Raw genomic sequence first — 14181 nt, forward strand, 5'->3', positions numbered from 1 at the left:
GAAATGGAGGGGAAAAGAAACAGGAGAGGGAAAAAAAAATAAAATCAAAAAAACAAAAACAACAAAACCAAAACCAACAAAACATAATAATAATAATAATAGCAATAATAATAATAATAGTAATAGCGTTTCCCTCTCCATTCCTTCCCCTGTAGTTTTGATTTTCTTTTTTGGAGCATCAGTCTGTCTGTCTCTCTCTCTCTTTATTTTTTCCTCCTTTTTGCGTGTGTGTGCGTGCGTGAGGTTGCGCGCGTGGGACGTGTGCGTGTGTGCGCGCTCTCCTACAGCGTTCACCAAGTCCATTGCTGAGCCTGTACCAAGTGGTGTGCTGTGGGGTACTGGGGGTTGCTGGTCGCGCTGTACTGGGCGTTGTATTGCATATGCTGTAGAGACTGGGCGCTATAGGCGGAGAAGGGGATTCCCGTCTGGAAAGTCGCGGCTGCCAAGTCCTGAGCTTTGAGCGTGTGGCAGGGCTTGCCGTCCCTGACTAAGACCGGCACGGCCACCCGCCGCGGGGAGGGAAGAGGAGTCACTTCCATACCTTTCTCGGCCCGGGCCCGCTTCATCTTGTAGCGGTGGTTCTGGAACCAGATCTTCACCTGTGTCGGCGTCAGGCGGATCAGGCTGGCCAGGTGCTCCCGTTCGGGCGCCGACAGGTACCGCTGCTGCCGGAACCGCCGCTCCAGCTCGTAGGTCTGCGCCTTGGAGAAGAGCACCCTCCTCTTCCTCTTCTTCCCCGCGTCCCCGCCGCCCGCTGCCTCCTTCTCGTTGTCGGGCGACTCGTCGGCCGACGGCTCCGGGGACTTGGCGGCGGCGTCCGGGCCGCCGCCGCCGGCCGTGAGCCCGTGCACTGCGGGGAGCGGCGGAGAAGAGAGGCGCCGTCAGCGGGCCCCGACGGCACTGCCCGCCCCGGGACGCGCCGCCCGCCCGGCCCCGCGCGGGGCGAGCCCCGGGCCCCCGGCCCCCTCCCGCCCCCGGGGCAGCCCCGGCCGTCCCCCGCCCCTGGGCCCCCGAGCCCGGCCCGGCCCGCCGCACTCACGGGAGTACTGGATGCCCTCGGCGCTCGCCAGCCAGCGCGTGTAGGGGTTGTCGCTGTTGTCGTAGAAGGGGCTCTTCAGGGGCAGCGCCTGAACAGTGTCCAAGGGGGTCTGTCCCAGAACGCCCGCTTTCTTGGGGGGCTCCGGCGCTTCGCTTTCCTCCTCGCCGCCCTCCGCGGCGGAACCGTCCTCGTCGTTGGTGTCGGGGAGGTCCAGGATGTCCTTCACGGAAAAGCCCGTCTTTGTGTTGGTCAGAGCCATGGTCCGGGTAAATTGGGGCAGGGGACTTGGAGGAGCAGCTTGCCGAGCCGCCGTGTCACCCGCGCGCACGCACACACGGGGCAGCGGCGACACCAAGGCACACGCACACGGCGGCCGGGGGGGGGGGGGGGGGGGAGGCGCGGAGGAGGAAAAAACACGGCGAAAAAATAACCGGGGGGGCTGCGCGAAAGAGCAAGAGGAGCCCCGGCCGCGGCGGTGGATCTCAGGGTTTCTGCAGGCTCCTTCTGCCGCGGGGGAAATTTGGAGAGCAGGAGCAGCAGCTGGCTTCGAAAATAGTTTGTAACTCCAGGGGAAAGGGGGAAAGACGCACAAAAAAAAAAAAAAAAAAAAAAAAAAAGAGGAAAAAAAGAGGTAAAAAAAGGATCACTTCTGGATCTTGCTTAAACACCCCGAACCCGTGCCTGCCGCTTGAAAAAAACAAGCCATTGCTGGAGCGAACAGTCCATATAAGGCTGGTCCCCACACATGAACCTGCCGAGAGGAGGGAGAAAAAAAATACATTAAACCCGGGAAAGGTTGGCCACGTGTGGGCGGGTCTTGGAAGTCAAGTGGATGAAGACAGTGTTTGCAGATGCGAAATTGCGGGTTTTGGGCGAGCTCCGAGCTTCCACCATTGGTGATGAGTGGTATAACGTGTCAGTTAATTACCGGCGTGGGGAGGGCCCTTCCTCGTGTGTGCGCGAGAGAGAGAGAGGGAGTGTGTGAATTCTTTTTTTTATTAAACACAGTATTTACATACAAAGAGCCTCGCACCAGCCCGATATTCCGCACACTCCAAAGTGTGTTTTTCCACCGATTGCCTTGAAAAGCAGCTAACAAAAACAAAAAATCGGGGGGTGGAGTGGGGGGGGCGAGGAGCCTCAGGCCGCCTGCCCGCTCTCCGCCCCCCCGGCAGCATCTCCCTCCCGGCCCACCCGAGACCCCCGCCCGTCGCGCGGGGCCGAAGCACGGCGCGGCTCAGATGGCAGGGGACCAACTTATCTAAACCGCCTAGGTCAATATTTTGGTTGAGGCTTAAGGATGAACGCTGGAAATTAAACAGCAAGTAATTGATTCTAGTATGCTCCGAAATTAACAGAACTGGCAAAATGCTATCGTCAGTCACGACCCGGAGAGATCTGCTACGCGATTAGTGGGGGAGTGTTGGCGGGGGGGCTTTATTTGAAGAGGTCTCAGTGATTTTGCCTCTTTCTTCCAGGGGAATGGAACCCAACCCGTCTGGTTAATGTAATGGGCTGGAGCCCAACGGACTTTCAAATATGACTGCCTACATTTTTATTTTATTTTAATTTAATTCTTATCACTATTTCTGTTCCAGGACCTGTGGAAGGAGGAGGCTGGAGGAGGGCTGGCTGTTCCCGAGGCGGTTCCGGAGGCCGTCCCTGCAGGTGTCCCCGGCCGCGGGTCCCGGCGCTGCGCGGCCGCGGCCTCCCCCTGCCCACCCGGGGCTGAGGCCGCTCCCTTCCCAGCCCCTTCCGCCCCTGTCGGACCGACACCGACTGCTATTTTAGCACCGCCACCCCCCTTCCTACACCCCAAAAGGACCCTGCTCGGCCGTGAGCGCCCTTCGCCGTGCCCGGCCCGCACCTTCCTGGTCCCTGAAGCAGCCAAGGGCCGGGGGCTAAAATCTGGGCACGGGCTTCTCACCGCCACCTTTATTTCTGGGAAAGAAAAGTTGTCTGAGTTTGTCTTCCCGCAGGAGGCAGTGGGAGTCGGGCTGGAAGCGGTGGGCAGAGAGGAAAACGGTCCCTCAGACATCCTCCTATTTGCCGATCAATTTATCCGCATCTTCCCCTCCTCTCCCTCCCCGCTCCCCCCATCTTTCCTCCCCCAGCCCCCAGCCTGCCTCCCATAAAGTATGTGATGTGGCTGACAATGCCCAGGGATTTTTTTTTTTTTTTTTAAGCGAGCCCCTGAGCACATCCTGGGTGGTCGGACCCGCGCAAACACAAATACAACCCTATGGCTAAGCTGGAGACAATGTCCGCAATGTAGACAAATGTCCGGCTTCTGTTGGAACCCTTTGTCTCGGCGCAGTTTTTGCATTTATTTCAGTGGCGAAATAATACGTGATTGACGCCCTCTTTCAATGTGTCCTAACTGTTGGGAATAAATCTGAGGTTGTTCCTAGTTGTCATGGTATTCAACCGCACTCAATGGCTATCTCTTCATCCATTTCGGAGTCCTTCCTCGATATTACGGGAACCCCTTCTTGTGGGCTCTCCCCCGCGACTCTCCTTCCCCCGCGGGGAGGGGCCTGGGCAGCTCCCCGAGCTGGGTATTTGTCCTCGTGTCTGGCCTCATCCCGGCCCTATAGACCCTTTTATTGCCCCGGCCCGACCTGCCGGCGCGGGGGCGGCGGCCGCGTTTCGCCCCGATGGGGCAGGATGGGGCTTCGGGTCCGACAGAGAAAACAGCAGCAATAAGGGTGACAGTCGCGACAAGCGGCGTGACGGCGACGAAAGGTCCCGAATGAAGGCAGGCCGGCGGCAGCCGAGGGGCAGCGGGGCGCTCGGTGCGGCTAGGAGTCTCGGCCTTGCGGATAAAAGCCAAGAACCCCAAAACTCAAGGAAAAGAATAAACACACACACAAATAAAAATAAGAAAAGACGCCGCAAGGCACCCCACTACCCAAGGCAAATGGCCGCGCAAATGCCGCAGCAGGCAGGCGGCGGCTGCCGACCGCCGGGGGCTGCAGTGGGGCGGCGGCAGCCCCACGGCCACGGGAGACGGCGGTGCCCACGCGGGCTGCGGGAGGCCCCGGCGCGGAGGGGCCTCCCCGGGGGGAGCCGGCGCGGGCGTCCAGGTTCCGGGGGCAGCGGGGAACAAAGCTCCCTTGTGGGCCCGCACAAAGCCCCGGGAGCGGGCCCGGGCCACGCAGGGCCGGCGGCAGCCGCGGGCGGCCCCCACGCGTGGGCACCGAGCCTGCGGGCCGGGCCCCCCGCCAGATGCGGGCGTGACGTCACGGGCGGGGCGTGACGTGAGAGCCGCTCGGGCCCTCTGACGTCACGAGGGGCCGTGGGGCCGGGCCCGTGCCAGGAGTCGACGAAGGGGGAAAACCCGACGGCAGGTCGGCGGCTGTCGCCACTGAGCTGGGGAGCCCGCGATCGCGACATGCTCCCCGCCGCCCTCTGTGCCTGTCCACGCTGCGCTGTCCTCCCCTCCCGGCGCCCCCACGGAACTGGCCGCCCCCGCCCCACCCGTATACGCAGGGGGAACAAAACGGAGGAACAAGGCGGGGAGACCCCGCAGAGCGCCCCCGGCTGCTGGGAGAGGGGGAGCAAGGGGCCGGGGGCCCGGCTGGCTTGCCCGGCCCGGCCTGGCGGAATTTGAGCCCCAGCCCCGCGGCCAGAGGGGCTGTTTGCACAAGCGAACAAGAGGCTGGAGGTGAGGTGCGTGTACACAGGCTAAGTGGCTGTACTTCAGGACAAGTGCCCTCTAGGAGCGGGGGAGTGTTTACCTGTTTACTTTCGCAGGTAGCTCAAACAGCCCGCATTCTCTCTCCCTCCACCGCCCCCCCCCCCCGAGCAGCGCGGGGAGCCCCCACCCCGGCGGGCGGCGGCTGCAGAATTTAGCTGTGTTAAAGCTCTTCCCTTCCCTTCCCCTTCTCTCCCTTTCCCTTTCTTTCCCCCCCCCCCCCCCCCCCCCCAGAGAGGGGGAAGAGACACTTGGTGGGGGATAAGAGGGGAAAAGAGCCCTTCTGAGCGGCTGTCAGCTGCTGTGATCCCTGAGAGGCGGCGGCGTGCGCGGGGCGGCCGGCGCTCCCCGCAGCTCCGCGGATACGCGTGGGGCCGCAGAGCAGACGGCTGCGGCTGGCCGACACCTCCCGCCCAGGGGCCGCGGTTTTGGGGCGGCGAACTGCTGTCCTCCGCCGGCCAGCGGGGAAAAGCTGCTCCGCGGAGCCTGAGCTCTGCTCGCTCCGAAGCACCAGCCGTTTCCCACTGTTTTAAGCCACCGACGCTTCGTCCCCCTCCCCGGCGAGTGATATCATACACATACACTATATGTAATAACATGTAATATGTGTATAAATGAACGCGAAGATGCTTGACAGGAGTCTTCCGCTGCTCCTCCCGTCCCTGTGCAGCTCGTTCGCGCTGACCTCTAACCCATCGCCACATCGCATCTCCGATAACAGCCGTCAAGTGGATTAGTTTATTGTCTGATTAGACCAAAGGTGCGAGCTATTGTTTTCCTTCACTCCAGACCACAAATAAACAAATAAAAAGAACTGCACCTTGCCGCTCGTTAAGCGAAGCCCGCACAAAGCCTTTGTTAAGGGAACAGGTTTATTTTATCTCTTAGAATGAGCTACACTTGAAATAAACAGGGGAAGGGAAGCGTAGTTCCTGATAATTGTTATTAGGAGATTCACCTGAAGAGCATCCCCGGTAAGCAATACCGCCTTTGTTTTACGGGGGAAAGGAGGGCTGCGTCATTAAGAGAAGACATCTTTTGTCGGTGATAAAAACAGCCACCACCACCCTGCCACTTCTAGCTTTGCCCTACGCGAGCCCCGCACAGGCGGCGATAAATTGCCTTCGCCTGGGCATCGCGGCCGCTTCCAGCCCCGGAGCTCAGCAGCGGCCGCGGGGAGGCTCAGGGCGCCCGCAGCCGGGTTACCTTGCCCGCGGACCGCTAAAAAAAAAAAAAAAAAAAAAAAAATCGGATTTCCTGAAATCACGGGGAACCGGGGCCCTCTGAATCCTCTGTGGCTTTCAGGAACTTAATCGTGATGGGCTCGGAGTTTCTGGTGGGTGAAATTCCCTTCTCTGTTCCTGGCTGAAAAAATTGTATTAACAAAGGCGTTAATGATGTTTTTTGGGGGGGCGTAAAAAAAAAAAAAAAAAAAAAAGGGGGGGGGGGGACGAGGGAGGAGAAAAAGGGGGAAGATTCCCCCGCATACAGAAAGGGAGCTGGCAGCAACCTTCCCTATCGAGGCTCGGGAGAAATCGGCGCTACCCCCCAAAATCCCCATGCCGGCCTGCCTTTCTCCCGGAGACAATTAAATCTTCTCCAGGACATAGGAATCTAAATGAGCTTTCCTATTCTCACGATTACTCTCTCTTTCCCCTGAAGCTTCAAAGATGGAGAAATCCTTCAAATTCACCGATATTACTCATAAATTTGTAGATCTAGATATAGTCAACCCCCCAGCCAACCTCCCGAGGTGGTGAGTTGTAATAGAAATTCGGATTTTCCCCCTCCTCCCTGGGGGCTAATGGGGTTATGTCGGAGCCGGAGGGCACATGTTAGGGCTTTGATAAATGCACTTTAATGAGATCTTTGAAAATATTGCCAGTAGAGTCGGAGGCAATGCCAGCGCGAGGCAGTTTGTTAGCGCAATGCGTGCTAGCACAAAGCCGGCAGATTGAAGCCCCCGCACCTCGCAGCCACCCGGCCCAGCTATTTGTTTGTCTTATTTAGTTTTTCCTTCCGGCCCAAGCTGTAAGCCTGGCCCGGGGCCTCCCTTCCCGTTCCACTCTATTATAACTGTTTTATTTCCCGGCCAAACGTTTCGTCCCCACCAGCGAGCCCCCCGGCTGTATTCGTTCACATCTCTCTAATGATTAAACGTGTCCCAATGAGATTAAGCTTTGTCAGAAATGTTCTTCCTCGCGAAGAAAAATCCAACTCGTTTCGATAAGGGTAATTTGAATGCGGGAGATTTATGGCTCTTTATGAAACGCGGCCCTGAGAGCACTTTCTTATCTGAATTTACTTCTTACACCCGCACGCACAACATGGAGGGCTCGAGGGCCAGCCCGGCCCCGGCTCTGCCGCATGCGGACCGGGGGGCGCGGGGAGGGCGCGCACGGACTGCGCGGAGGAGCCGCGAAGGCTCCTTGCGGGAGAGGGACGGCGGCGAGGGGGACCCTGCCCGGCTCCCAGGCGGGGGGAGCCGCAAGGAAAAGGCAGGAAAGGCACGGCCGGGGATGGATGGAGGGAGCGGCGCGGCGGGCAGAGCCGGCCGGCCCCCGGCGACGCGGTGCGGCCCGGCCGGGCCATTCCCGGTCCTCTGGCGGACTCTGCCGTCGCAGCCGAGAAGTGTCCCGCCGCAGCCTTGCCGGGCCCGGGGGCGCTGCCCCGGCCCCCCCGGGGCGGGGGGGGCCGCTCGTCCCAGCCCTGCGGCGCACGGAGGGCGCAAAGGCCCTGCCCGTCCCGCCGCCGGTACCGCCAGGCGCTGGGGGGGCACACGCGACGGGACGGGTTGGGACGGGCAGGGCAGACCCCGCCGTCGGAGCCCGGGGAGCGGCGCTGCCGTCGGTGCGCCCCAGTCGCTCCGCGCCGCCTCTCGCCTTCCCGCAGCGCCCTGCCACCGCCAGCCCCCCGCCCCGAAAAAAAAAAAAAATAAAAAGGCATGAACCCACCTGCTGCTCCCCCGCCCAGGCTTCCTTACACCCCCCGGCCCCGGGGGACCCCCCGCCCCAGCCCCCCGCCCCGCTCACCTGCGGCCGGCTCTAGGCTGGCGGGGGCTGAGCGCGGCGGCCCCACGCCTCTCGCATTGTCCCCGCCGTGTGCGGGCGGCCGCTCCTTCACCGGCTTTACATCGCCCGCTCTGTTTGCTTTCCTCCCCGGCGTGTGACGCCAGGCGAAATACTGGCCATATGTTCGGCGGTAATAAATTGGTTATAAGCGCAAACACGCCGGTTCCTGGATGGCTCTTTTAAGCCGGCCCCGGCCCCGCTGCCGAGCCGTCCCTCTTCCCCCGGGGGGTAGAGCCCTCCCCCCGGCCCCCCCTTCCCAAAGACGCCGGGAGCCGCTTTCTGCCCCCTCCCAGCGCTGCCCGAAGCCGGCCCGACTCCGGCCGCCACCCCGCTCCTTCGCACCTCCCAGCCCGCCCCGCCTCGGGCAGCCGGCAACTTCCCCGGCAGCCCGGGCTGCTCTTTAACAAGCTCGCCCTCTATAAATCGCTCGGTAGCTAAGACGCTATAAAAAACAAATAGCCAGATGTGGCACGTTATTTATGTGTGAAAGCTCGTTTACATTAGATATGCTGATCCAAGCTTTGATAGCGGGGGTTTGCCAGAGATTAGAGCTGGGTTTCCATAGACAACTCCAGCTACAGCCCCCCTCCTCTGCCCCTCTTTGGTTTTCTTTTTCTTTTAGCAGAAATTTTATTTATTTGTGCTTTTTTTTTTGTTTTTTGTTTTTTCTTTTTTCTTTTTTTGTTTTGTTTTGTTATATAGTATGGGTGAAGAAAAGCCAGTGGAGCCAGTGGTGCTATCTGACTTTCCTGAGGCTGTGGACAGAGTAATAGAGTAATACCAGTTTGACAGAGGATCCTCCTAAAGGTACAGCCCCCTGCAAACACAGACAAACAAGGAGAGGATTCCTTGGCACCCCACCCTATAACCTGTGCCCCCCAGACTGGCCCTGCTCTTGTCCCTCTCATGCTGCAGCTCGGGAAGTGCATCCAGTCCTGCTGTGAGGTGGGACCCCAGCCACCCCTCACTCTGCCAGCCCCAGGCCAAAGCCAGGGTAGCTCTTCGGGTGTCAAGCCCCATGTACCAAAGGATTTTGCTGCTCCATTTGAAACCCAGGGACCTGCAAACACCACGACCCAAGGCATGTTTTCAGCATCCTCAGGAGAGCTCCCCACCTCCACCAAGCTCAAAGTCCTCTTGCAACGGCGTCACTGGTCGCTCCTAGGGCTGGTGGGAAGGTGACAGAGACACTTCTCCATCTCACCTCACCTAGATTCTCTGTCACCTGCTGTATTTTTAAAAACACTGGAGAGACCTTGGACTCCTCTGTGAAAGTCTCCAAGGCCCAGGTCAGATATCGCTTAGCTAAATACACCCTGGTCACAGGCGGCTCTAACAGAGCAGCCTGCAGATAAGGAGATTGATCCTCAGAGTAATCAATAAAGATCTTGTTCTGGGCGGTTAATAACTTTGCCAAACTTGCTTTGCTTGGATAAAAAAGCACCCACATTGCTGACCAAGAGAGTGAACTTTGGGGAAAAACTAACTATCCTGTTGATGAAAAATTAAAAAGAAAAAAGAAAAAAAAAAGCTAACAGTTAGATATGTATTCACATACCTGGAAAGTCTTTAGCCTTTATAACAAGAAATTCAGTCCAGATGTCTGGGGCATGTCTTGCTACATCCCCCCCCCCCCCAGCTGCTCCGTGTGGAAGTGTGCTGTGCCCAAGCTGTGGGAATGGTGCTGGGAGGAGGGGAGCCTGGGAGCAGCACCAGGCTGCAGCAGCAGGATTTGAGGTGGGTGAAGGAGGGCTCGAGGGAAGCAAGCTGGGACCTGTGGGAGGGCAGCAAGGGTGAGGAGGGCACAAAGGTGGCCAGTGATGTGGGTGGCAAGCTGTGCCTTTGGGAGGCTAATGCCTTTGGGATGCTGCCCCTTCCCATCCCTTTGCTGCCAGACCTCGGGAAAAGCAGGTGTCTCAACCTCCGTCTGATACTGGCTGGCACAAGACCTGCCATGCTGATGGTGGTCCAGAGGGAAAGCAAGGAGTGATGGACCACAGAGGTGCAGACGTCCCGTCTGATAGTGACAACCAAGCTGTGTCTCAGATTGTATTTCAAAACATGCATTTACATTTTTGTTAATAAATTTATATTTTTGTTCATTAGTACAAGCAAACCTTTTTGGAGGCTTTCTGGTTCCTGATGCATGTGGCAGAGCACTGCACCAGAACTGCTGCCAGCCAGTGTCCTGAACATCTCAGCTGGCCCCGCGCATCAGCAAGTGCTGTGGTCATCTGTGCTGCACCCAGCTCCTGGGGTGTGGGTTCCCAGTGGGTACTGCTGTCCTTTGCACTTAACCAGGTGATTTGAGTCTTTATTGGTGAGTAAAATCTGCCTGGGGGCTTATTGGGTGGTGTGTTTCACAGGTGGGGAGGCTTTTTGAATATTGATTTGTCTGTAGGGTCACCAGGAATTGTTGCTTCAGGAACAAAAAGGCGTTCCCTTTTCCTTGAACAGCCCCAATAATCACAATGGCTTTGTTGGAGGAGGCTGGGCTGTCAAATTGTGTGGATGCATTGGGAAGGGCTCCCAGACACAGTGTAACTGCAGGGAGACAACGGGTGCAGATGGCTGCTGCTCCCGTCCATCCCCTTCGCCCTCCCCTCCTGCACCCAACACAATACCCTGCCCATCTCGAAGGAGGTGAGGGCAGCAAGCCCAAATATGCTGGTTGTGTCCCAAAGAGGCAGGGGCCCTGTGGCTGCTGCTGCTGCTTACTTTGAATCAGTTCAGGCCACCATGTCCCCGCTAACACCCCCTTCCTGTGTTCCCTGTGTGTAATCCCTGGTGCTTCAGGAAGCAAGGTCTGCGGGGCTGGGAGGTGGGGGGGGGGGATGAAGCAGTTGGGCAGAGCACCAGCATGACGTGCAGGATGGGGCTGTGCTCCTGGTCCTGATCCAGAGCCGTGCTGGCTGCTGCGGCTGGGTCCCCAGGTCCCAGGACAGATGTTGCAGGTCAAAGGGAAATGTCAAGGGCTGGACCCTGGACCTGGGGAACTCAGTGTTGATTGGATAGGGTGACTATAGCTGGGGTATATATTCCCTGCAGGGGTGTATTTCCGCTTTTCATTTACATGCACCCACTCCTTTTTGCAGATGTGAAGGAATTTGGAGTGACCAGCAGGCAATCCTCCCCTGGTGAGGAGAGCTGGCTAAGGGGCTTCTTTGGCACCATGTGTCCAGAGATATCACATTTTGGTGGTGAGCAGGGACCGCTTCCATGAGGTCTGGAGGACACCAGGTGGGCAAACAATGCCTGAGGTGGCCGGCAGGGCTTTGCAGCACAGGAGCTGTGGACGTGTGGACCCCAGTGGTGTGGAACATCAGCCAGGGCTGGCGCCCACCCTCCCGGCAGCCCCACGCACACCACAGCCCATGACTGGTGTGTCTGAGGGTGCCTCTGCTGCAGCCTGTGCCGTGTACACACCTGTGATGAACAGATGGCCACAGGTCATCACTACTGGTTTGAACACACAGCGCAATCTGTCTGCTCCCCGGGATGGCTCCTTGGCTCTGGTTCGTGTTGGTGGGAAGAGGGGAGGAAGAAGATGAAGCCCATGGAGGAGGAGATGGGATTTGCTCCTTTCAGCCAGATTTGATTTGGAAGAGGGCACTAATCCTTCACTTTTCTAGTTGGGGAGGTGTTGCACAGGATTTGGCCCAGAGCTGTTGCACAGTGTTGCACAGGATTTGGCCCAGAGCTGTTTCCAGACCCCAGCCATGGGCACAGGGAGTGGTGGGTCCCCCAGTATCACCCCCAGAAAGGGCAGGGGCAGGCATCTTCCAGTGGTATTTACAATTTCCCACTGGGACTGGTTTTCTTCTCTCCTCTTAACAGCCCATCCATCCATTTCCTTTTCTCTGTAGCTGATCTCATTTTTTTTCTGTGTGCACCCAGGTTTTTGTATGCCATTTGCACTTGTGATGTTTGGCTAAGAATTGCCATGGAAGATGCTTCAGAAGGATCCAGCTCTCACTGGGCCTGCCAGGACAAGTAGGTACCAGTCTGTCCATACTTGCACACACTTTCTATGGACAGTTGGGAAAGCCATTCATGCCCCGAATGGCTTGTCCAATTTTACTAATCCTGAAACAGAGTCACTGGGGTGCATGAGTAGGTGTGAAAGAGCCAAAGCAGGCTTTTTTTTTTTTTTTTTTTTTTTTTTTTAAACAAACAAACAAACAAACAAACAGAAACCCAGGGAAAGACAGTGACATTGATGTTGTAAACCCTGAGAGCGACGTTGGAGCCAACTGGGAAGCCACAGATAAGAAGTGTATCACGGGCATCCCATCAATCACGCGTCCATCTCTGGGCACCCAGACACCGGCAGAGCAGGTGGGAGCACAGCTGCAGCATTGCTGTCAGTGAGGATCAGCAAGGATGCTGGTGGGGCTGCTGCTGCCTCCTGGCTCCAACCTGGACTGAACCTGGGACCCAGCACTATCCCTGGTACACTGATGGGGACAGGATCTGCTGGCATGGAGAGGGGGCTGCTCTGGGAGACCTGGGAGCTGGAATAGAAGCTCTGCCAAGAGTGATTTTGGCCTGTCATCACGTAGTGTGCTTTCCAGGTGAACTTGCCATCACCAATGACAATATTATCAGGGCTTTCTTATACAGAGCCACAGTGGAAGCAACAACTGCCAACCCTTATGGGCATTTCTACCTCGAGCTCTGTGCTTGGTGTAGTGCAGAAACCATGGTCAGAGCAGGTGAAAAGAGCAATGTATTTCAAGGACTTACCTAGGAAAAACGTGACACATCCAAAGTGACAGTCTGAAAGATGATACTGGAAGGGCTGTTCAAAGTTGTTTTTGGAGGGGGCTTGCTGCCTGTTTTCTTTAGTTTCCATGGAAACCAGATGCAAACCCAGTGATAAGGCAGGCTGAGCTGTGTCCCTGGTAAAGCAGCACAGCTTGCACCAGGGGGATGCTGCCCAACAAAGCCAGGCCGTGCAGTCCCGCACCTTCAAGCTGAGCACCAGCGTCAGCACCGGCCCTGCTGGCCACAGTGGCAAGTCCCTGCCATGACCTTGACACCAGGAGAAGATATTTCCACTAGATTTTGGTAGCTCAGCCCTGGCCATCCACCTGTTTCAACAAAGCTGGTGGGGCTGTGTGTGGTTGAGATCTCAGCCCAATCCAGCGGTCAATGGACTTGCAAAGCTCCATGGAGTGGAATAGGACAGAAGTAGAACAGGGGAAACAGAACAGGCACACACACATACATGGGGTGCTGGCCCGTGGAGGGGGGCAGGAGGGTCTGCAACCAGGGGCAAGGGGGGGCCCCGAGGTTTACACCAGCACCAGCAGGTGCCACAAGACCAGGACCTGCCCATGAAGGGTCTCTGAGGGTGCTGGCGAGGACAAACTTCAGCAGGTTGAGAAGCCCCTGCCTGGACTCCCCATGGCTTCTGGCAGATGCTGACACCACAAAGCAGGCGAGCAGAAAGCTAGGTAAAGGTGGCACGAGCGTTACACATTAACAGCATGACCGACTGCTGTCTTGTAACCCTTCCTATTACCAGGGACCTTGGTGCGGCTGGCCTGGCTAATGTGTAATCCCAGATCTTCCCCGCTCCCATCCCCAGGGATGTCCCAGTAGTCAGGATGGTGATGGGAGGTGTGGGCTGGGGCCGTATAGGCAGGTCGTGCATGCTGGGGAAGATATTTGATGGTGTTGATCTTTATGGATAAATATTTTTCTAGTGGTCCTAAATGTTTCCTTGTGGGCATAAAGCAGACCTGGGAGCTCGTGAACTAAAGCCACCTTACAATGAGTCTGTTTTTCTGTGAAAACATGACTGACAAGACACTAGTGTTTCCCATGCACGCTTGGCTGGGTCGCCCGAGACGCTGTGGCTGTTGCCACCCGGTTCACAAGATCACATTTGGGGTGGAATTACAGACAGTGAGCTGCTGGCGTCGAGTGGTGTGGGGAGCTTGTTCAGCTGCTGCTAGATGTTCAGCCTTGAGCTGCCGCCCTGTTATGGCTTGTATATGCATGGAGATTAATGGTGTTTCCGTGGTTATTGCTACTCATGAGTGTTGCCACAGAAATAACTAAAAGAAATTTTGATTATTACTTCTCCTTGGTGTAGAGACTTACTATTTTTTATTTTTTTCCCTAAGACTAAAGTATCTGGGATTTGAAGCCATGGAGGAAGCAGGACAAACCACTGGCTGGCAGGGCACGGGTAGATGGTAAGTTGTGATGTGCTTCTCCTCTTCTCTGAAGCCCGTTTCATTGGGTTTTGTTTGTTTGTTTTTAAGTAGTTATGTTAGATAATGACTCTCAAGTTTCTTTTTTTTTTTTTTTTCCTCTCAGTACAACTAAGTCAACTCTTTTGCTTATGAGATAGCGTTATACAC

At 57.0% G+C, this 14181-nt stretch overlaps 1 protein-coding gene across 1 annotated transcript; it reads right to left on the reverse strand.

The window, feature by feature from the left end:
* Positions 1-290: 290 nt before the first annotated feature.
* NKX2-2 (NK2 homeobox 2) lies at positions 291-1298 on the reverse strand (the record flags this gene model as incomplete). Its single annotated transcript, XM_084285250.1, has 2 exons — positions 291-850; positions 1040-1298. The coding sequence occupies 2 exons, from the start codon at positions 1296-1298 to the stop codon at positions 291-293; spliced, it is 819 nt and encodes a 272-aa protein (XP_084141376.1).
* Between the last annotated feature and the right edge of the window lie 12883 nt (positions 1299-14181).

Source organism: Netta rufina, assembly GCF_964035555.1.
Source record: "Netta rufina genome assembly, chromosome: 3".
Taxonomy (NCBI): Eukaryota; Metazoa; Chordata; class Aves; order Anseriformes; family Anatidae; genus Netta; species Netta rufina.